Source organism: Podarcis filfolensis (genome assembly GCF_964270895.1).
Source record: "Podarcis filfolensis genome assembly, chromosome: 3".
Lineage (NCBI taxonomy): Eukaryota > Metazoa > Chordata > Lepidosauria > Squamata > Lacertidae > Podarcis > Podarcis filfolensis.
Window position 1 is genome coordinate 42,016,020 of NC_139606.1, and position 21,276 is coordinate 42,037,295.

Sequence of the window (21,276 nt, forward strand, 5' to 3'; positions counted from 1 at the left end):
TTAACATTATTTTATTTTTCCTTCAAAAGTGCTGCTTAATGTGGTCATGCAGGTAAGTGTATACAAAAACTAAAAATAAAGAAAAAACTTGACAGTCTGAGGAAGTTGGTGGGTTAGAGTAGGAGAGAAAAATATATTAAACTTCATTAGCTCTTTCATAGTCAATAGGTGCCTTCTGAAATATTACATATTCTGGGTTGTATTCAATATGACACTTAAGTGAATGAACATCAGAGCAAATATTTCTTCCCTTGCCTCCCTTCACATGCCTCCAAAATCTGTCTGGGGTTTCCCCCAACCTTCCAGAGCAGTTGGGAATGGCACGGGGCAAGGAGAGGGGGGACTTACACAACCACAAAAAATAGTGGAATACCACTCATTAATTCCAGCAGTGCCAACTGCACTACTAGAGCTTATTTTGCTTTGTTTTTTCTTCTTCTTCAGTGTCTTGCAAAATCCAGTCTGACCAGTGACCAGGGCAGGGGGTGGTGATGTAATATAAACATTGCAAGAAATGGCAGTTCTCTCATACCACTTCTGACACTCTGATCTTGTGCTAAAGGAGGAAGATTGCCTTCCCCATCCCCACCCAACACTAAGCCATGGTTGAAACAATCATGGCTTAAAACTACATGCCACTGAATAGTCTTAGATTTCATGCAGCACAGATTGAGCCTGGCAAGAATGCAATTATTTAGCTGATATTCAGGAAGGATGAATATCCTGATGAGCGTCTACATAATAAGTTAGGTAGATGTTAATGACACACATCAAACCAGACTCATATCAGACCTAAGAATGTACCTTATAGGTATACCAACACACACACACACACACACACACACACACACACACACATATAAAAGGCAGTGTGTGATAGTTACAAAACATTAATTTCAATGTCCTGTTTAATCCCTTCAGTACTTGCTACTGCAATCTTGTGTAGCTTCTTTATTTTTTGCAAAAAAGCACTTACAAATCCATTTCTGTCAGACAGTAAAATAAAGCAAAAGGCACTCAATCCTGTGGATGTGCTTGGAACCTGGAGCAATATATTTCCCTAGCTTAATAACCAAGCCTTCTGTGTATGCTAGAAAAATAATACTCGACACAAAATGTAATGCAGTAAGCTGAAGCTTAAACAGATGACACCTGCATTTCATTTTTCAGCGTACCCGCACTGCAAATGTGCAGTGATATTTGGGATTAATGAGGAAGGGTCAACGTCAGAAAAGTTAGCAGAGGAAAATTAGTTTAAATGCCACTTGGCTCAGATCTCAGAGAGCTACTGAATGGCAGAAGCAATACCATGAAAAGCATTGTTCTCACCCCTGCCATACATGTGCCAAAGCAGCCTTGGTCGTACCCGATTAGGGAAAACCAGCCATGGCCTCTCAGCAAGCTATATGGGAGAAAGAAAGAAAAAAATCTCTCTCACACTACCGTGATACCAAGAGAGTGTGGAACATAGGTCACATCCATAACGTACATTTTAAGCATGATTATTCTTCACCCAAAGAATCCTGAGAACTGTAATTTGTTAAGGGTGCTATGAGTTGTTATGAGATCCCTATTCCCTTCGCAGAGCAACAATTCCCAGAATTCCGTGGGAAGAAGGATTGTTGGGCCACCCCGAGAACTGTGGTTCTGTGAGGGGGATAGAGGTATCCTAACAACTCACAGGACTCTTCACAAACTACAGTTCCCTGGGTTCTTAGGGGGAAGCCATGGTTGTTTAAAGTGGTATAAGGTAAAGGTAAAGGGACGCCTGACCATTATGTCCAGTTGTGGCCGACTCTGGGGTTGTGGCGCTCATCTCGCTTTATTGGCCGAGGGAGCCGGCGTACAGCTTCCGGGTCATGTGGCCAGCATGACTAAGCCGCTTCTGGCAAACCAGAGCAGCGCACGGAAACGCCGTTTACCTTCCCACCGGAGCGGTACCTATTTATCTACTTGCACTTTGATGTGCTGTCGAACTGCTAGGTTGGCAGGAGCTGGGACCGAGCAACGGGAGCTCACCCCATCACGGGGATTCGAACCGCCGAACTTCTGATCGGCAAGTCCTAGGCACTGTTGTTTAACCCACAGCGCCACCCGCGTCCCTAAAGTGGTATAATTGTGTTTAAATGTATAGGGCAGATGTGGGCACACACGGTTAGTAAACAAAGCAATGGATGGCACTGCAGTGGCCCGTGACTAAAAAACCAAGGAGGAAAAGTATTCCAATAAATACCGTTGTTGAGGTAAACTAAAAATCACAAAACAGCCAGCTAGCTTTCCAGAGCTGTTCCTTAGGCGTGAAGACGCGATTTGCTTATTTTGAAATCTTAATATCCTGCTCTTCAGCCAGAAGGCTCTCAGAGAGGTAGAGGATCATTAAAAATGTAACAAACAAAAAGAAATTGTGTTAAAATAAAACAATAAGGGGAGGAGAAGACAGCGAGAACAATGAGCTATTCATAACTGACACAGATTAGAAGGAAAGGTCATAAATTCCTAGATCTCCAAATCTCTGAAACAGAGTCATAACATGGGGGGTGAGTTTTTCAGTCTGAGGGCCACATTTATTCCTGAGCAAACTTCTTGGGACCACATGCCAGTGGCAGTCAGAGCCAGAGGCATAAAGTGCAAGGAATATAAATTTTACCTTTGTAAATTTGGCTAGTCTCAATTGTCTATCCACCCTCTATTGTCCATGTCAGGGTTTCCCAAGCTTGGGTCTCCAGCTGTTGTTGGACTACAATTCCCATCATCCCTGACCACTGGTCCTGTTAGCTAGGGATGATGGGAGTTGTAGTCCAAAAAAACTGGAAACCCTGGTCTATGCAGACATGTAACAGGCACTATCAGAATTCAAAGACACATTCTACTCAGGCAAAGATTTGGAGTGCAAAATGCTGTCAGTGGGTTGTGGGGAGAGATCCAGGAGCCAGAGAAAGAGAGGCCGAAGTTCCCCACCCCTGGCCTAACGACCTAATCCAATAATTTATTTTACCACTACAGCTACATGTTTTTCTGTCCTGGTCAGTACAAACTAGTGTTCTCTAGAAGTCTTCACTTGTTCGTTTAAGCTCTATGTAAACCCATTCATCCAGAGGCAAACTGTAATGGGAGTACAGCACTTACCGGTTGTTTATTACGCTCTCGCAGCAAGACTGGCAGTAAAAGGTACAATTCTTTTTGGTTTTAAGGATGTCACCCAGAGCTGGTACCAGTTCTGAAAGAATATTGAATAATGCAATCCACATAACTTCAAGCATTAAGAAGCAAGCAATATTACCATCCAGATTCACCCCGGAAGACATTTAGAAACTGCAGGACGCAGAAGGAAAAATATACCACATTTCAAGTACAGTGGTACCTCGGGTTACATATGCTTCAGGTTACATGCGCTTCAGGTTACACACTCCGCTAACCCAGAAATAGTGCTTCAGGTTAAGAACTTTGCTTCAGGATAAGAACAGAAATCGGGCTCCGGCGGCGCAGCAGCAGCAGGAGGCCCCACTAGCTCAAGTGGTGCTTCAGGTTAAGAACAGTTTCAGGTTAAGAACAGACCTCCAGAACGAATTAAGTACTTAACCCGAGGTACCACTGTAGTTCAAACCTACCATACATGGTACAATGTATGGTGGGCACATACCGTATTTTTCCCTCTATTACACGCAGATTTTTTCTCCTAAAAAGTAAGGGGAAATGTCTGTGCGTGTTATCGAGCGAATGAGTGGTCCCTGGAGCTGACAAGCGCGAGTGAAGGCAAAAATCAGGCAAATATCAAATCGTCCGGAGAAGGGAGGAAAGAGGAAGCTGCTGCTTTCCTGCATTCTGCCTCAGGGTCTTACTGCCCACCCGCTTCTGTTTCCTTACTGTGTTTGCTCAGACGGAACAAAGAGCAGAGAAAACCCCTCCCCTCCAGGCAAGCAGAGTGGAAAACAGATTCCTCTCCGTGCGTCTGGGACTCGAAGGCAACATGCAGGTTGGGGGGGGGGGGGAGAGAAAGAGAGAGAGCTGGCTGGCTTGTGGGGGGGGGGACTTTTGCCTTCCTTTCCTCCCTCCGGTAAAACCCCTCTCCTGCATTCTTAGCCAGCTGCTTCTCTGCACACCCCTCTCCTTGTCGCTTCTATGTTTTTCCTTCCCTCCCTACTTAAAACGTGGTTCCAATCACGGATCCACATGGATCCTCAGGATCTTTGCATTGAGTCACCCCAAATTCACCATCAGATCACATAGCATGTCCATGGCTACAGCCTGCACCAAAAAAATCACGCACCCACTGTTGCCTGGGGCTGCAATGGTGCAAAAACGTGGTTACAAAGCATGGATCCACATGGATCCTCAGGATCTTTGCATTGGGTCACCCCAAATTCACCATCAGATCACATAGCATGTCCATGGCTACAGCCTGCACCAAAAAAATCACGCACCCACTGTTGCCTGGGGCTGCAATGGTGCAAAAACGTGGTTACAAAGCACAGATCCACATGGATCCTCAGGATCTTTGCATTGGGTCACCCCAAATTCACCATCAGATCACATAGCATGTCCATGGCTACAGCCTGCACCAAAAAAATCACGCACCCACTGTTGCCTGGGGCTGCAATGGTGCAAAAACGTGGTTACAAAGCACAGATCCACATGGATCCTCAGGATCTTTGCATTGGGTCACCCCAAATTCACCATCAGATCACACAGCATGTCCATGGCTACAGCCTGCACCAAAAAAATCATGCACCCACTGTTGCCTGGGGCTGCAATGGTGCAAAAACGTGGTTACAAAGCATGGATCCACATGGATCCTCAGGATCTTTGCATTGGGCTACCCCAAACTCACCGTCAAATCACATGTCTGTGGCCGCAGCATGAAGCACAAAAATGATACATCCACTGTTTCATTCAGAATTTTTTTTTCTTGTTTTCCTCCTCTAAAAACTATGTGCGTGTTATGGTCAGGTGCGTGTTATCGAGCGAAAAATACGGTATTATTGTTATATAACACATAGTGGGCTGAAAATGACAAGGCTAATAGAACGGTGCATAGCAGAACCATGGAATTCGCTCCCATAAGAGGTAGCGATGGCCAACATTTTGGATGGTTTTAAAAGAGGACTGTATAAGTTCATTGAGGATAAGGCCACCAATGGCTACTAGCCACAGTGGCTACTTTCCACCTTCAGTGTCGGAGGTGGCATGCCTCTGAATGCCAGTTGCTGAGAATCACCGGGTGGGGGTGGGGGTGAATGCTGGCACTCAGGTTCTGCTTGTGGGCATCTGCTTGGCTACTATAAGAACAGGGTGCTTGAACAAGACGGATCCTTGTCCTGATCCAGCAGGTTTCTTATGTTCAGATCTGGCTTGTTGTCCACGCATTCAGCTACAGTAAAATACCTTTCTGTATTTTCTACCCAAGAGCATTCTGTCTGTGTTCCTTACTGCTGCTTAGATAAATACATGAATCTGACACTTGGAACATTTTGTAAGTAAAGCATTTTAAACTTACTTAACAGTGTGTAGTCTGTTCATTGAAAGTGGAGTAGAAAGAGAGGTGTACTGTTTACAAGTGGACTAAATGGGATTAAAGGATCTAACCTATATTCCGCAACATTATGCAGCTGCTTGACTTTTGTAAAAGTAAACTTTGCTACTGGGGCTCTCCCCTGCTGGAGAGCAAGTTTAGCCCTGCGTTTTGAATCCAGACACCCAGCCAGTTCTTTTGTTATCTACCCCACATATGTGGGTCACCAGGATTATTTTTGTGGGCCTTGTTAAAATGGAAGCTACTTAAAAAATATCCCACTAATATACAACCAACTAACAAGATACCGTATTTTTCCATGTATAAGACTAGGTTGTTTTACTTTAAAATTATGTGAAAAACTGTGGGTCGTCTTATACACAGGGCAATCTATCCCCTATTTTTTAAATTGGAGTCCCTAAAAATAGGGGGCATCTTATACATGGGGGCGTCTTATACACACATTGTCAGAAGTAATCTGCCACCCCAGGAAGCTGTAGAAATAAGCGCCACTCCAGTCAAACAGCAACATAACGTATTTTAGTCATACCAGGAAGGCTTCCAAACGTACATGGATTTAAAAATGTAAAAAATAAAATAGTTCCCAATAATATTCAATATGCAACAGCTACCACCACAAAATTATATCATGCTAGCAAAGTGACATCATACAGCAGCAATGCAAAATCCACACTTACATGAAAGTAACAGTCCAAAGCTGAATACGCTTACTTACAGTACATCCTATTCATTTAAAGGAGACTTACGCCTAGATAAGTGGGTATAGAATTTCAGCCTAAATCCCATGGATTTCAGTGGGACTAAGCTAAGCTTAACTATGGGAATGTACTGTAGCCAACATTACTGAAGGAAAATAAAAATAATTCAAAGACATGGGGCATTGTGAACTGACAAAATTTCAGAAACAGCATTCAGTTCAACTTAGCAAAACACACAATCTGAGGGCAGACTTATATCTCAAAAGGACTCAAAAAACTAGGCAAGCTAATAGAAAATTCTTATTTTAATCCTGCAATGCTACTTTGCCATGCATTCATTCTGCCTGTGAAGGGAGGTTTGTTACTAACTTTTGTTTTCATTAGGACACAGCAAAGGGAGTAAATCCAGTTAAATCCAAGCTGGAGTTAACGAAAGAAAAAAAAGGGAAGCTGCCCAATTGTGAAGTCAGTTCAGGCAAATATCACAGCTAAAAGTTAAACCATCCCCACATCTCACTTTTTTATTTTTGGTTCAGTTGACGTTTTTCTTGAAAACATACTTAATCCTTCACAGTTTGATCTACTTGCTTTACAACTTTAGACAGAACGCTGGTGATAAATATACATATATAAGTCACTCTTACTTGTATTATTGAAACCTGCTTGAATTAGCAGTCTCATATGTAAGCCATCCCCAAGCACATACTGCAGTCCTCGACAGGAAGAAGGAACAATCCTGACCTCTGGTGGAAGGTTGATGGTCTTGCAATGTTCATCATTTTTTAGCTCTACCAATGATGGCATCACAGTAATATCCATGGGCCAGCTTTCTGGCTTTAGATGGCTGAAGATGTTTAAGAGAGACAGATTATTTTCCACTCAAAGCAGATTTTGAAGGACAAACTGATAGGGCTGGGAAAGCCTGGTTTTTTATATGCCTTTCATAAATGTATACAATGCAAATTAAAAAGAAGAAAGCAACCACAGACAGTATCAAACATTAACTGGCCAGACTGCCCCTTCCTCTCCTAACCCCACCTCCAGGCAGCCTACCATGCGACTCTCAAATCTGCTTCAGGGAGGTCCCAGAGGACATTTGAGGGGCAAGCAGAGGGGAGGGGGAATCTGTTCTGCAAATGATGGCAGACAAACACCTCTGAGTATCACCAAATATATAATAATTCACCAAACAATGAAAAACCAGCCACACACACAACTAAATAACAATTGATTTGAACAGCAAAGTGAAGAATCCAATTTCCATTGTTTAACATACCCTTGGGTTCCATTAAATGCAACTCATTAAAATGCCTGGGAGAATAACAATTGTCTTAACCAGAGGTCTGAACGATAAATATTAAGAAGCAATTACATATCAGTGAGACACAGCACTACTGAGAACACTTATCTCATATTCCTATTGCCTGCACGTAAGAGCACTTTAGTCACTCGCTATTTGTGTGTATGTGTGGACAGAGTGCCACTAAAAACTCATTATGGCCACATAATGTGCCACATACCTTCTGTGATGCCATATCAGTTTCACAAGGCTTGCTAGCAGAAGTAGCTGGGAGAAGAGCCTGCAGGCAGAAAAGACTTGCAGCTTCCCCTCCCTGCAGGGTGCCCTGACAAGTCAGAAAGAAAACAGACACAACTGTCCATCTTGATGGGGCATCAAAATTTCCTACAAAGGGAGATGGCTAGCCACACAGGGACTATCTTGAGTCCTGGTTGAGCCAGAGAGAGAGAAAAACTAATGGAAGGAGTTTGAGGATCCAGGTTTCAAAAGGAGGTGGTGTTCAGCTAGGGGTCACACCTAACTGACATCCAGGCTGGGAAGCTGATCATAAGGAAGCTGGATGTCCAATGAGCTGCTGTCCTCAAAAGTTCTCTTCTTGTTGAAGCCACACAGGTGCTCCATCTGATCAGGGCCACTGTGCCAGTGAGGGTCTGTTTACCAAACTCTTGGAGAATTTCTGAACCAGGGTTCCACATGAGCCCAGCATATGACATCACCAAGGAAGATGTTTACACCACAAACCTAAACTTGTCTTAATGTAGTTTCCCTAGTATTCTGATATCATGAACTTCCTGACCTTGCAATAAAGTCTCTAAAACCCACATGGCAAATTCTAGAGGAGTAGCCAGATTAGTTTACAGTGGAACCTCGGGTTGCGAACATGATCCGTGCGGGAGGCACGTTTGCAACCCGCAGCGCCGCACCTGCGCATGCACATGACGTGATTTGGCGCTTCTGCGCATGCGCAAAGTGCGATTTAGTGCTTCTGCGCATGTGCGAGCGCAGAAACCGGGAAGTAACGCGTTCTGGTACTTCCAGGTTTCGGCGCGTCCATAACCTGAAAACGTGTAGCCCGAAGCGTCTGTAACCCAAGGTACCACTGTATTGTAGTACAACTTGCACCTTAAAGTTTACAGAACTTTGTGTCTTAAACGTGCATGGAGACTATATCATCAGATGTACGAAGTGCAGTCCTGAATTGGGAAGCACAGTATATATTAAGGGGAATATAAATTGAGTGATTAATGAGCACAATAGCTGACCATAATGCATTCACTAGGCCTCATGGACAATGCGCACATAATCCTCTCACAAAGTGGGAATTGTTCACATTTCCCAGGCAAAATGCATAATCCCCAACAGGTCTTAGAGAAGGTACATATCTTGACTGCATTATGTAAATTACCTGGGAAATATGCACAGTCTATGGTCAACAGACATACTTAATAAGAAACATTCCTTTCTCCCTTATTTCTTGCTCAGAAATGTGCAATCTGCACTCCATGGGCAGCTTCAAGCCCACTGCCTAACCTCACATGACCCACAACTATCTTCCCACTGGTCAGCCAAGCAGCAGGAAGAAAGAGAAGGTGCATGATAAATATTTATTATTAATTACATTCATATCCCAACCTTTCTAGAGGAGTGCGTTTTCTGCAGACCAGCGTCCTTTTAACCACTCTCAGCTGTTCCCCAGTCAGCTGATCAGCACAAAGGGGGCTGCAAGGAGTGAAATTTTTCACACTTTCCCTACCACAATTCAGAAGCGCAAAGCTTAACAGCAGTATGGGGCCAATCAACCTCATCATCGTCGAGGCAGAGGAGGGGAGGTTTAACCAGCTGAAGGAAGGGGGAAAGCGGGCTGGGAGAGAAGGAGGGTGAAGTACCTTTGATCCCACCCATTGCCACTGCGGCCGAAACTAATCTAGATCTAATCTGTGTCTGGATAGGAGATTGCAGAGAGACCCTACGGCGGCTGCCTTGAATTGCCTGGGAGAAAGGGGGGCTATCGCAAAATAGATCCCGGTACACAAGGGGGCGTTGGAAAGAGTTAAAATAAATACCGGATAATCAGCAGCCCACTCTGCGTCCTCTGCCTGATTTCCAAAAACACTGCGACCTCGTCCATTAAGGCAGCGCGTGCCACTGAGATCATGGGTTGGGGAGATCCAAATATTATATCCGCGGCGAAATTCAGACCTGCCCGGGGAGCGGACCCACGTGGGGAAGGAGGAGTGGGAAACGCCAAACTCAGCCCAGGAAGCGCTTAAGCGAAACCAGCCTCTACCGGCAAAGAGAAAGTCTCCGTCTTCGCCACAGCGCCCTCTCCATCGCCAGGCAACCAGTGGCTGGCTTTAAGGAAACAGAAGAGCCGGCGTCCCTTCTTCTTGTGTGCAGACTTGTAGCTGCGATTGCTCACCCTCCAATTGCTCAGCTTCGAAGAAAGGATTTTTCAGGTTTTTCTCCGATTTCGAATTGAACGGGCTCAGGAAGGTTGCGTTTTTGGAATCGTTGTTCGCCACGTGGCGTCATTTGCGACTGATAGCTCGGAGCGAGCCTAAAATGCCGCTTAAAATGGTGTGTGGATTTCTTAGTCCAGCTCTCGTTGCAAGCAAGTGTCCCACCTTGCAATCCAAAGAGGCCTTTTGTTTCTTTTAAAGGGCTCGGTCTTTTGACTCTGAAGGGGAAAAAAATCTCTGTGGCCTTGGGGGAGGAGATTGCAGATCTACTTAGAATTAAGTTCCGTTGGATACCATTGGGCCTACTCCGAGGTTGGCTCATACAGGGTTCCAGGCTTACAATCAAAAAGGTTTATTGCCTTAAGGCCGTAATAACAATTTCAAAATATAACTGCGGGTTTACAATGAAATCCTATACGTGTATACTAGTACGTCTCCTTTGGAAAATTGCAGAACGCACAAAAAAGTATACATTTCCTACAAAGTGGTGCAAAACTTTTATGGGACTTAATCCCAGGTGTGTGTGTATATGATTGCAGCCTAAGCGTCCTTAGTGGGTAGCAGAGCCTTAATTCACAAACTGCGTATTATTAGTGATGGCTATTAAGCGAGATGGGGGACTCGCGGCCCTCCAGGTGTTGCAAGAGCTGCAGCTCCCATCATGTATCCCTGACCATCGGGCTGGTGGAGTTGGAGTCGTCAGCGTCTGGAGGCACACCCTTGAAGCACAGCCTCCAGGTTTGGAAGCAGCGTGCCTTCGACTACCAGAAGTCGAAGGACAAACGCCTTTATGCTTCGGTTACGAGCTTCGGAAGTCGGGACCCAGGGGTAATTTGCTCGCTTCTGTTGGGGACAGATATACATTTAATTGCACCCTCTGGGACATTCGTCGCGCAGGCAAACACAGAGGGGCCGCTTCCTATTCCCTCACTTGGATTCCAGAACAGTGCAAGAATTGCTTTGTGCGCGTATACAGGGCCCATATATCTGCTGGTGGCAGAATTTCATTGTATTTTTCTTTCCCCCTTGGTTTTAATCGCTTTCTGCGGGGTTTGTTTGTTTGTTTGTTTGTTTGTTTGGCATGGGCGTAGGCAGGATTTTAGTGGGGGCAGGCTTTATGTGTGTGTGGGGGGTGCAGAACAGAGTTATCTGCGACAGAATTAGTAAAGTATTTTTATTTACTTGATTGGGAGGGGCGCTGCTGCACCCCCCTGGCTCTGCCCATGTTTTTTGGGTCGTTGTAAGTCGCCTTGGGGTTGCCTTGGGCAAGATAAAGCGGCCGACAAATTTAATAAAGACAGGTTTCCTCGAAGAAAGACGCGTGGCCGAGGGGCTTTACTGCCCGCTTGGCGAGTGCCGATACAGGGCCGAGGCCCGGAAAGATGCACGCGCAGCGCCGAGGGCGAACTCTCCGGCGCGCGCGGAAGCCGAGGCGAGGCGGGTAGGATTCCAGCGGTGGAACGTTCTGGAGAACCGGCAGGTGGCGCTGTTGCGCAAGGAGAAGCCAGCCGGAGGGAGGGCGGAAGGAAGGCGGCCGCGCTGCATGCTGGGAGCTGTCAGTGCCCTCTCCGGTGTGTTTAGGCGGCGGGGGCTCTTCCGGCTTGGGACGCCAAGGTAACCCTTTCCCCCTGCGACGCGCCCTCCCCCAACCCTTTTCTGCTTTCCGCGTTTTCGGTGCCTGGTTGTGACGGGGGGTATATAAGCGTTAAGGTTGGGGGGGTAGGGGGGCACCCCTTATTGGAGGGTCTCCTCCCTCACCTCCTTGGGGGCGAGATTCAGAAGTATAGGGTGGATGGGGAGGGGTGCGTGGAGATGCCTCCTGGTCTTTTATGTCTCCAAATATGCTTATGGGTCAGTTTCTCCTGTCTGCCACTAATGTTTCCTTCTATCTCCCGTTCCCTTATGACAGCCCCCCCTCCATTGGGGGGGGCTGAAAATAAATGGAGCAGGGCCCGTCAGAAAGAGCCATCATCATCATCATCTCTTGTGCCTCTCTTGTTCCTCTCCCATCTTCATCAGATGCAGTCACAAGGTGCACTAAATGTTGACTAGTTCACCTTTAGCCTCCTCGTTGCCAATGTCTTGGCCATCCTGGTTGTGTGAAGACAGGGGGATTTCTCTTCCCTGACATCCTCTCAGTCGTCTTATATTTTGTTATGAGGGGGGTGGGGGTGGGGAGAGTGAGAATTCATCATCTGCCTGCTGTGCACACACCACACCTTTGCACTCTGAGCTCATTTATTTTAAATAACAGCCACCTGTAGCTCTCTGCCCCGCCCCTTTAGAGTCTTGATACCATTAAAAACTTCTGTTAAAGGATAAACTAATCCACTCTTCAGAATCATGCATCTCCAACCCCAGTTACTGTGAATAATGAACAGGAGTTAATGGTTACAGTGGTACCTCGGGTTACATAAGCTTCAGGTTACAGACTCCGCTAACCCAGAAATAATACCTCGGGTTAAGAACTTTGCTTCAGGATGAGAACAGAAATCGTGCGGCGGCAGCGGGAGGCCCCATTAGCTAAAGTGGTGCTTCAGGTTAAGAACAATTTCAGGTTAAGAACGGACCTCCGGAACAAATTATGTACTTAACCCGAGGTACCACTGTATTTGATTTAGCTGCTAGAGTATGATGTGACCTTCTAATAGTTGGTATTTTGCATTCTCTACTTTCTTTCACTTGTTCAAGCTGCACACACATAAAGGAGCAGGCTCTAAGACAGTCAGACTTATTTCTGAGTAAACAAGCATAGGATTGTACTCACCCTTTTCGTGTCCCTTCTTCAAATTCAATCTGCTGCAGTTAAGTGTGGTTTTTAGCACATAAGACAATGCAGATTAGTAACCCCTTTCTACATTGTCTTTCAAAGTCCACTTGCAGATCTGAGTAACTAATAAATTGGCTTTTTTCTGTTATCTCTGTGCTATGTTTATGTAGATTAGTAATTCTAAACTGCATTAGTAAGCAATTTTCTTTGCCTCTTGTAAAGTGCAGTGGTTGACAATGGTATCTACACATCTTTCTATCTTCTGTCCCAAGGAGAGGCACTAGAAGCTCATGCATTGAGCCAGTGGTTTGTCAATTTGGATATCACTGAGAAGATTACTGTCTCCCACAATGCAATTTGTGGAAGTAAGCACTTTCATGTTTGATGGGGCTTGCTCCTTGGTAAGTGCATGCAGGAGTGCAGCTTCAATTTTATATACGTATAATGGAAATACCATAATGGATGCTAAATAAATAACATATTGTATAAGTGCTTTATCAGCAGCACATTATACTATTATTAAGCTTCTGTAGTTTTAAATGTGGGTATCGTTTCCCTAATTTTTCAGAAAAGTTAAATGATGCTTGGGCTATAGGTTGTGAACAGTAACAATTAAGACCCTTTCCTTGGATTTAGAAATAATTGCTTTAAAATCCTTCAAATGCTGTAATTCAGTGATAGAGCATCTGTTACAGGATGCTGGTTGAATTTGCTAATTATAAAATAATAGGAAGGAAGGAAGACTTGTTTTTATAGAGAATAAAGCACAAAATGAAAGAAATTGGGGTCCCTTGCACCAGACATTTCACACTATCGAAGTGGTTCTTTGTCCCCAAAGCCTACCCCCTACCCTAGCCGCATCTTATATGAGTAATTTTCAAATGCTGTTTGTCATTTTCTAAAGATCATCAACACAGGACATTCCAGAGTACAATTGCTGAAGAAGCCAAACAAGCTGAGTCAAGTACTGAAGGCTTCTTAATCTGACAGGATGCCTAGAGAAAGGGAAAAATAAACAAGGAAATTTCATCCGTTGAGGTTCTTCACAGCAATTCCTAGAATAGCAATTGCTCCTTTCACTTTAATGTTTCAACTCTGATATCTTGTAGAGCTTCTAGAGTTCTCAGTGGGATTGTGATTTGAACTGAGCAAGAATGGATACAAAGGGTTTTTCCGAGCATGCAAAGCCACAGGTTCTTTGGCACAGTCCTCCACATAGGCACCTCAGCTCCCTGCTGTTGTTTACCTGCATCTTGAATCAGGCAGGGAATATTAGCAACTAGGGTGCATGAAAGGAGAAGGGAGGCAAAGATACTCTTGCCTGTGTCAAAGGACAGGGGAAAATACATGACTGAGGTGGTTGGCCACACTACAATTGCGTATTTTGTATCCTCTGCCTATTGAGGAGGCTTTGCAACTAATACTACCCAGCCTGGTGCCATTTTGAAAGAGTGGCAGCATTCTTCCCTTGCGTTGCTGGCAGCTATGTGGAGAGTAACAATAACAATTACTCCCATGGTGGAGTATATTGGAGGCTTTCCAATATTAAATGTGTGTTGTTAAGTTTCTGGTTGCTCTTGATGTACCCTTATACTCACTTTGGACTTTATGATGGAATTTACCTTTGAATATATAAATTGATATGGGTGAGAGAAAGCTGTGTTTAATAAAGGGGCATTATCCTCCTAACTTGTGTTATAAATAGGGCTGTGTCTAATTGTAGTACTACTTGAGGGATCTGGCATGAGAGTAGTTAAGCTGTAAGTGCAACAATTGTGCACTGTGTGTCGTATTCATTTAAGAAGCACCTGAGACTTTGGAATGCACTCCACCCAGAAATTAGGATGGTGCCAACCTTTTGTTTTTTATACTCTTCCCCCCCTACCTTTTTCAGGGTAGCTTTGTAGGATATTGTTCCTGCTGACTTTACAGGCGAATTCAATGCAGTCTTAGTGCTTTAACTTTGTATTTGTTATTTCTTTGTTTCTTTGTTTTGTATACCCTCACAATATTTTAAAATGTGTGGTTTATAAATTCTTCAGATAAATATTTTTCAAAGTAGAAATGGTTAGCAAGCAAATCTTAAATATTTCCTGATATGCAAAAATAATTACATTTTTGTCAGAACAGAAGAAACTGTGCAATAAAAAAAAACCAAATTCTTTGGATTGATAATATGCACTATTTGATTATTGTGTAATTAAGAGTAATTGTCACAAACAAATGTTTTATAAAATCTGCAGCTTTGTTAATAGCAAAGAAGGCAGGCTTAAGCTGTTATGTTTAAAAAATCAAAGGCATACTAAAATTCTAGCCACTCATATTCAGTTAGAAAATACTGGGTACAGAAAGTCGGTTGTTTGATCTGGTATTCCAGTTTTCTGAAAAACCCGTTGTCTTCATGTTCCTGCTGTATTCATTTGAAGAATGTAGCATTGTTTGCCTTTAGCTGATGAGGAAAGTACAGTAACTAAACAGAAATATTGGGCATTAGATGCTTTGATAGTGAGTTATCCATGGGCTGTGAGTTATCCTGTACAGTAGTACAGGACTCCCCAAGTTTGACTCTAAATGTGGCTTTAGGCAAGCTACTCCCTCTCAGTAGCAACCTACTATCTTCAATACAGTATGGGAATAAAAGTACTAACCCAATTTACATGCTGCGAGGATTAAATAATGTACATGAGGCTGCAATCATATATTCACATAATCATAGGTAAACCTCACTGAACTCATTAGGATTTACTTATAAGTATAAATACTGAAAACATTGTTTTATTCCATACTCAAGAATCATAAAGATGGTTGATGGAATAAGTTCTTAGGAAATACACTGTGGTGTCTACTTTTTAACATATATTTTTGGCTCTTTCGTTTCCAGGGTATAAGACTTCCAGGAAAGTTTGTAGCTTTACAAAATACTCACCAGTGTGTGGATACACATTTATTTATCTGCTTCAATATGATTTACAACAGGAATAAAACTATGACTGTGAAATATTCAACAACACAATAGAAATAGAATTATAAAAATGATAATCATAGTATTAGGCAATGAGAATTTGTACATAAACACTGTAACTAGAATTGACAACATTTTGCCTGAAAGGTAGACTGTTGACAATTTCTTGCACAACTGGATAGATGGGTTTTGTGATGGGCCACTTCCTAACTACCCTGCCCCGCCCCCCGTGTTGTCTGAAGGAAGAGACCTGGCCGCTAACACAGAGTGTACCCTTCTGCTCAGCCAGCACTTCCCCTTTAAAAAGCTTGCTGCCACTAGATAAAGGGGAATTACCGTAGTTCTACCTGACTGCCCTTTATTAATCAGCCTACAAACCTTCCTTGGGTCCGCCTGAAGCTTCTTAATGTATGGCTTCTAGGTGTGGGGGTGTTAAAATAAAAGGCCACAACAGGTTTATGAGCAAGGTAAAAAGTATACAAAGATGGGGGGGGAAATATTTTTAAGAAATGGTATATGTAAAAGTTAGAGAAAACCAACAATTTCCCCAGTAGAGCAAATGAACAAACAAACAAGGGTTAAACATGATCCTTTCTCCCTCTGTCTAATTATGTATCCTAGAGGCAACTCTCAACACTCCTCTGTTGCAGTCCCAGTATACATTTCTTTGCCACCATTTGTCTCACAGGCATACAAAAGTCTTTTGATGTTGTGAATTCCTCCTTGAACTCCCTGCCTCCAGGCTAGATAAATACTTTGTCTACCTGCCCTGCGAGTCATAAGCTCTGTCCTGCAGGCTACAGGAAGTCATAGAGCCCTTGAGACAAGGGACATGCCAGCTCTCATATACACAGTGGAGTTCCCTCTTCCCAAGTGAGTCCCAGGGCAGAGCAAGGATCACAAATTAATCCTATAAGTGTCAAATGGACAGACCCAAAAAATATGCATTCCCACATTATGTGCAGCAGTCCATATAAATGCAATCGTCCATACACAAAGTCCATATAAAGCTCATTTCCTTCATGGTGTGAATAGCCAGTCTTTCATTGGATCATGAGTCTAACAGAAGATATAGAACCGATATAGAACCTTAGTAAGGAACATTAATTTTTAAGAAACATGGGTTTGAATCCAGACTTGAAGCACAACCTGACCGTATCAGATCAGTTGTAGATTCTATTGAATTCAGTAGGGCTTGCTTCCAGGTAGTAGGTTTAGGTTTGCAATTATAGTTGTGCTTAGAGTCGGCACACCGAAATCCCTGAACTTAAGTTTGTCACTGATTGAAGCCCCATTGATTTCAGTGGGTCTTCTCTAAGTATGACCAAGACTGGATGCAGGCCTATATTGCTAAGCTTTAGGGAAATGTGAGTAATGGGAAAGATGCCCCAAAGGACAAAAGCAGAAACGTTTTGCTTAATGACTTCCATGGAATGAATGTGCTATATGAGCCCTAATGCTCACAGCATCAGCCATGCTACAGCTTAAGATGGGCCAGTGATTAGCTCCTATGTATGGATTATGGGACAGACATGGCAAGGGCAAGAGTTCAGCATTTGCTTATTGGGTTATGCTACTGCCTTGGAGCAGGCAGCCCATTTGTGCAGCCTCAAAGCTATTACCATTACCTTGCTAGGGGGGAAATGCAATGCATCTGTGTTCTCCTTACTTTTCTCTTTGTCAAATGTTTCATTTACTGAAACAACAAAGTTTTGTATTGTGAAGCTTTCTTCTTTAGTTCTTCATCAAGGGTACCAAACTTTGTTTCCTGCTGCTTGATCAGACATAGGCCTTAAGGTCAGTGGAATGTTCTTTACAGAAAGAAAACTGAATTTTCCACTGTAGGCTTTGAAATGACAAGCAGAAAAATTAATTTTCCAAGGTCTTTGGTAAAGTAACAGTGAAATCATTTTTCCCCAGCTGGCAACCCATGAAGAGGATAATACCATGTAGTTAATCTTCCGTATATAAAATTTTAAAAAGTGCAAGAACCATTGTTACTTTTAATCCTCTCTATTTTGTATTCTCATAGGTGTGATAAAGTAACTTTCTTCACATAACACCTTTCATTTGCTGAATTATTTTTTTTTGTAGCTACTGAAAGGAAAGTTGGAAGACCAGTTTCTGCACTAGATACTTCTGTTTATGATTTCGTTTTTTGAAGATTATTAAAGTTCCTTTCTTTAAAGATGATGTTCTGAAGTACTAAGGAGTGACATGCTATCTCTGAGCACAGGAAGTCCATATCGGTCCATGAATTTGTCTAATCCCCTTTTAAAGCCATCTAAGCCAATGATCATTGCATCACCTTGTGGCAGCAAATTCCATAAATTAATTACGCACAGTGTGGGGGGGAAATACTTCCTTTTGTCTGCCCTGACATAATCTACAACTGCCCGCCATTTTCAAGGTGCAGTAGAGATGGCGAAACCTGCTTTACATTCTGTCCCTGGGGTGTTCCCAGTTTCTAAAGATTGGGTTCACTGCCTGGGCTAACAAAGTCTCAGAATTTTCTCCCATATAAGTAAATACCTGCATTTGTTCCTGGAGAGTGGGAGTAGAGTACCTCTCTTAGGGACCGTTTTCTGTTATAGCTAAAAAAATGCCCATTGCTTGTGATATTAGGTGGCCAATCCGTCACTGTATGTGTGAGAAAGAGACAATTGTGGGTAGAAGCAATATGTTTATGCCCGCTTCCCTGCCCCCAGTAACTATAAAATTACAGTCCAGGGTGGGAGGGAATACCAAGTATTGAGAAATATTCCACAGTGTTGATTGAGCTAGTTGTCGCAGTGCCCAAATTCTGAATGCCCTCGGATGGGAATAATGTAAGCCAGGAGTCTTTGACCTTTGGGGGGCTGTGGGCACAGTTGCAAACCAGTGAAGCCACACACACACTTGCAACCATGCATTCTACTGAAACATACTCTGTTGGCTGCAGTTGAGTGCTTTATCGAGCTGAATTTCAGGTGGGGGGAGGAGGCCCTGCACGCACCTGAGAGGCCTCTGAGGGAGCATAGTTCAAAACTAAAAAGCTTTTATCAGCTAAGTGTGATTCAGGATGTTTTATTGCATCTTAGAGTTTCTTTGACCTCACGAACTCATCTTTAGCATTACCAAATGAAGATTTGGGGCCTCATGTGTTTTAGGATACGTATGCGACCTTTTTGTTCTTCATAGCTACATAATTAAATCTGTTTCACGCTTTCCAAATGCTAAATCTGAGTATTATTACCAAGGTGTAAAATTAGTTTTTGCAACATCTGTTTTGGAAGTGTTCTTTTTCCCCTCTTTAGTTGGTTGCAGCTTGGTGGAAAAGCAAAGGAAAACATTTGCAGCATCTAACTTGTTTTATAAATTTGAAAGGGGTTTTATGCCAGGAACTGGAGAAAGAGAAAAGATTTGATTGGTTGAGTTAGCCACGTGAGCATACATTGCCCTTAGGCGTTTGATTTAGTGCACGTTTCCACAACTTGCAACCCATCAAGCTAAAAGCAGTGCCCAAGCCACTTTCAGTTGCCTATTAGAGGCTTCAGGAACTTCCTTCCTTTTCAGGTTGTCTGCCTGGAACTGCTGAAGGAGGAGATTTGTCAAATATGGCAAGCCCCAAAAGAGGAATCGCAAATTGTGCCTTAAAATTGTATAAAATTAATGAGATTCTCTTCACATAAAACGCAGACTGTTTATCCACTTGGAGTATTGGATACTATTTATGAGCTCACCAGATTTCTTTAAAAACAAAATGAGCTTCACTAGTTCCTTTCTCAAAAACAGAAACTTGATAATATTTTTTACAGACTTCCTGTTACCTGTGTCTATCATGGCCATATATATTTGCTTAACTGTCTGAATGCAACAGTAAAAAGTTATGGATTAGGGAAATCATGTTGCTCCATCTTTTTCAGCTCACGACTTTACATGAATTACAATCTGGTCTCTAGTGGGACTCTGCGGGAGGATGAATGCGGAGGAGCTGGAGCTACTGGGTGATTCCAAGTACAGGAACTATGTAGCAGCTGTCGACAAGGCTCTAAAAAGCTTCGAGTACTCCAGTGAATGGGCTGATTTAATCTCATCCCTTGGAAAGCTTAACAAGGTATGAGAAGACTTAGAAGGATTGGGTGAAATGCATGCAAAGTTTTGAGGGGGGAATTGAACTAATTAAGTATAAAGCATTCATAATCTAGATTCCCCCTGCCGAACTATTTAAAAAAGGAGTGGACTGGCAGATCATTTTAATCATCAGGTTATTACTTACTGTAGTGGGTGTCAGAATTATTCTGCTTGGCGGATACTTTCTCTTAGGCTACACACCAGATAAAGGTTTTTGAATGAGTTGTTATTGAAGGGAAGGAAAGTGGAACACCCTGTCATAATGATGTCAGGAGATTGACACTTGCCACAGTTTTTAAAAAGTCACTGTTGTTACATCTGTCTGGCGACTGGCACCAGGAGTGCACATTCTAAGAACCTTATTCTGTAGAGGGGAAAAATGTCCCTTTTAAAACGGAGCATTTTCTCTTACTAGAGGAAGCATTTTGGTACATATATTAATAAACAATAATAAAATTGAATGTATGTAAATCAAGATTCTTCATCACTCCCTAGAAGTGTTGCATGCGTACTGATTTAAATAACTGAAGTGTTAGTTTATTCCATACGAGGTGTGTGCTTGCTTTGACCGATAAAACACACAATAATTGCCTGAAAAATAAAAGAGCCTTTAACTTTTGAACGGGGAACTTGTGGCCGTCTCATGTTGTTGGACTTCAGCTCCCATCTTCCCCATCCAGCCTGGACAGCAGTTGGGGATGATGGGAATTGGAGCCTAGCAGTGTTGAATGGGCCACACGGATCCAACCCCCGTTTTAACCTGCTGTGGCTTCCTGTGAGTGAATTTTGTAATGTAGATAAGGCAGCAAGTTAATAAAGCAGGTCAGTTTGTTACATCAGAAGTTTGGGAATCTCCATGAGAGGTGGTTTTCCTGATGTTTTCCTGCTAAGTGGAACGGATTCAGAAACTTTCAAATTGATCAGTTCTGTAAACGGCTGTCTGACAGAAATTGGGTTTCGAATGTCTTGCAATGTTTTCTGTCAGGTTCTTCAAAACAATGCGAAGTACCAAGTAGTCCCAAAAAAGCTGACCATAGGAAAGCGCCTTGCCCAATGCCTTCACCCTGCCTTGCCAGGCGGGGTGCACCGGAAGGCCCTTGAGACATATGAGATCATCTTCAAAATCATTGGGCCCAAGCGTCTGGCCAAAGATCTCTTCCTATACAGGTAAAAAGAATGACCTTTATATTGTATTCTGAGCATTAGCTTGCTGTAATCAAGAATTGTTTTTATTTGAATAAGTCAACAGTATAAATCCTGTAGTACAATTCACTTGGGTCAGAATGTAGATAAATTTAACAGTGTGAGCTGTTGCTAATGTTACAGTAGAAAATTAAAGGCAAATTAACTTGCAGTGCATTCCTAATTCCCTGATTAGGGACAGGACATAGCCAGCTGTGGGCTCCTCTGATGTGATAACTTGGAGTTGGTGAAGGAAGGAAAA

At 43.1% G+C, this 21,276-nt stretch overlaps 2 protein-coding genes across 8 annotated transcripts in view; one reads left to right on the forward strand and one right to left on the reverse strand.

Annotated features, from left to right (window-relative positions):
* The window catches only part of UBE3D (ubiquitin protein ligase E3D), a 62,142-nt gene extending 52,395 nt beyond the window's left edge, over positions 1 to 9,747 (reverse strand). The window contains exons 1-3 of one of the 2 annotated variants that reach the window (XM_083608248.1): positions 9,592 to 9,747; positions 6,873 to 7,072; positions 3,127 to 3,217 (exon numbers count right to left, since the gene is read on the reverse strand). In XM_083608248.1, coding sequence (XP_083464374.1) covers positions 3,127 to 3,217; positions 6,873 to 7,072; positions 9,592 to 9,683 — 383 coding nt within the window. In that variant the 5' untranslated portion in view covers positions 9,684 to 9,747. The remainder of the gene's footprint in view (positions 1 to 3,126; positions 3,218 to 6,872; positions 7,073 to 9,591) is intronic. The other variant, XM_083608247.1, reaches the window with a different exon arrangement.
* A 71-nt stretch (positions 9,748 to 9,818) lies between these two features.
* Positions 9,819 to 21,276, forward strand: part of DOP1A (DOP1 leucine zipper like protein A) — a 53,463-nt gene continuing 42,005 nt past the window's right edge. For 2 of the 6 annotated variants that reach the window (XM_083608217.1, XM_083608220.1), the window contains exons 1-3: positions 10,446 to 11,601; positions 19,625 to 19,815; positions 20,818 to 20,999. In XM_083608217.1, the coding sequence (XP_083464343.1) occupies positions 19,678 to 19,815; positions 20,818 to 20,999 (320 nt within the window). In that variant the 5' untranslated portion in view covers positions 10,446 to 11,601; positions 19,625 to 19,677. Of the gene's footprint in view, positions 10,106 to 10,445; positions 11,602 to 19,624; positions 19,816 to 20,817; positions 21,000 to 21,276 lie in introns of those variants that run through there. The other 4 variants (XM_083608221.1, XM_083608219.1, XM_083608218.1 and 1 more) reach the window with 4 other exon arrangements.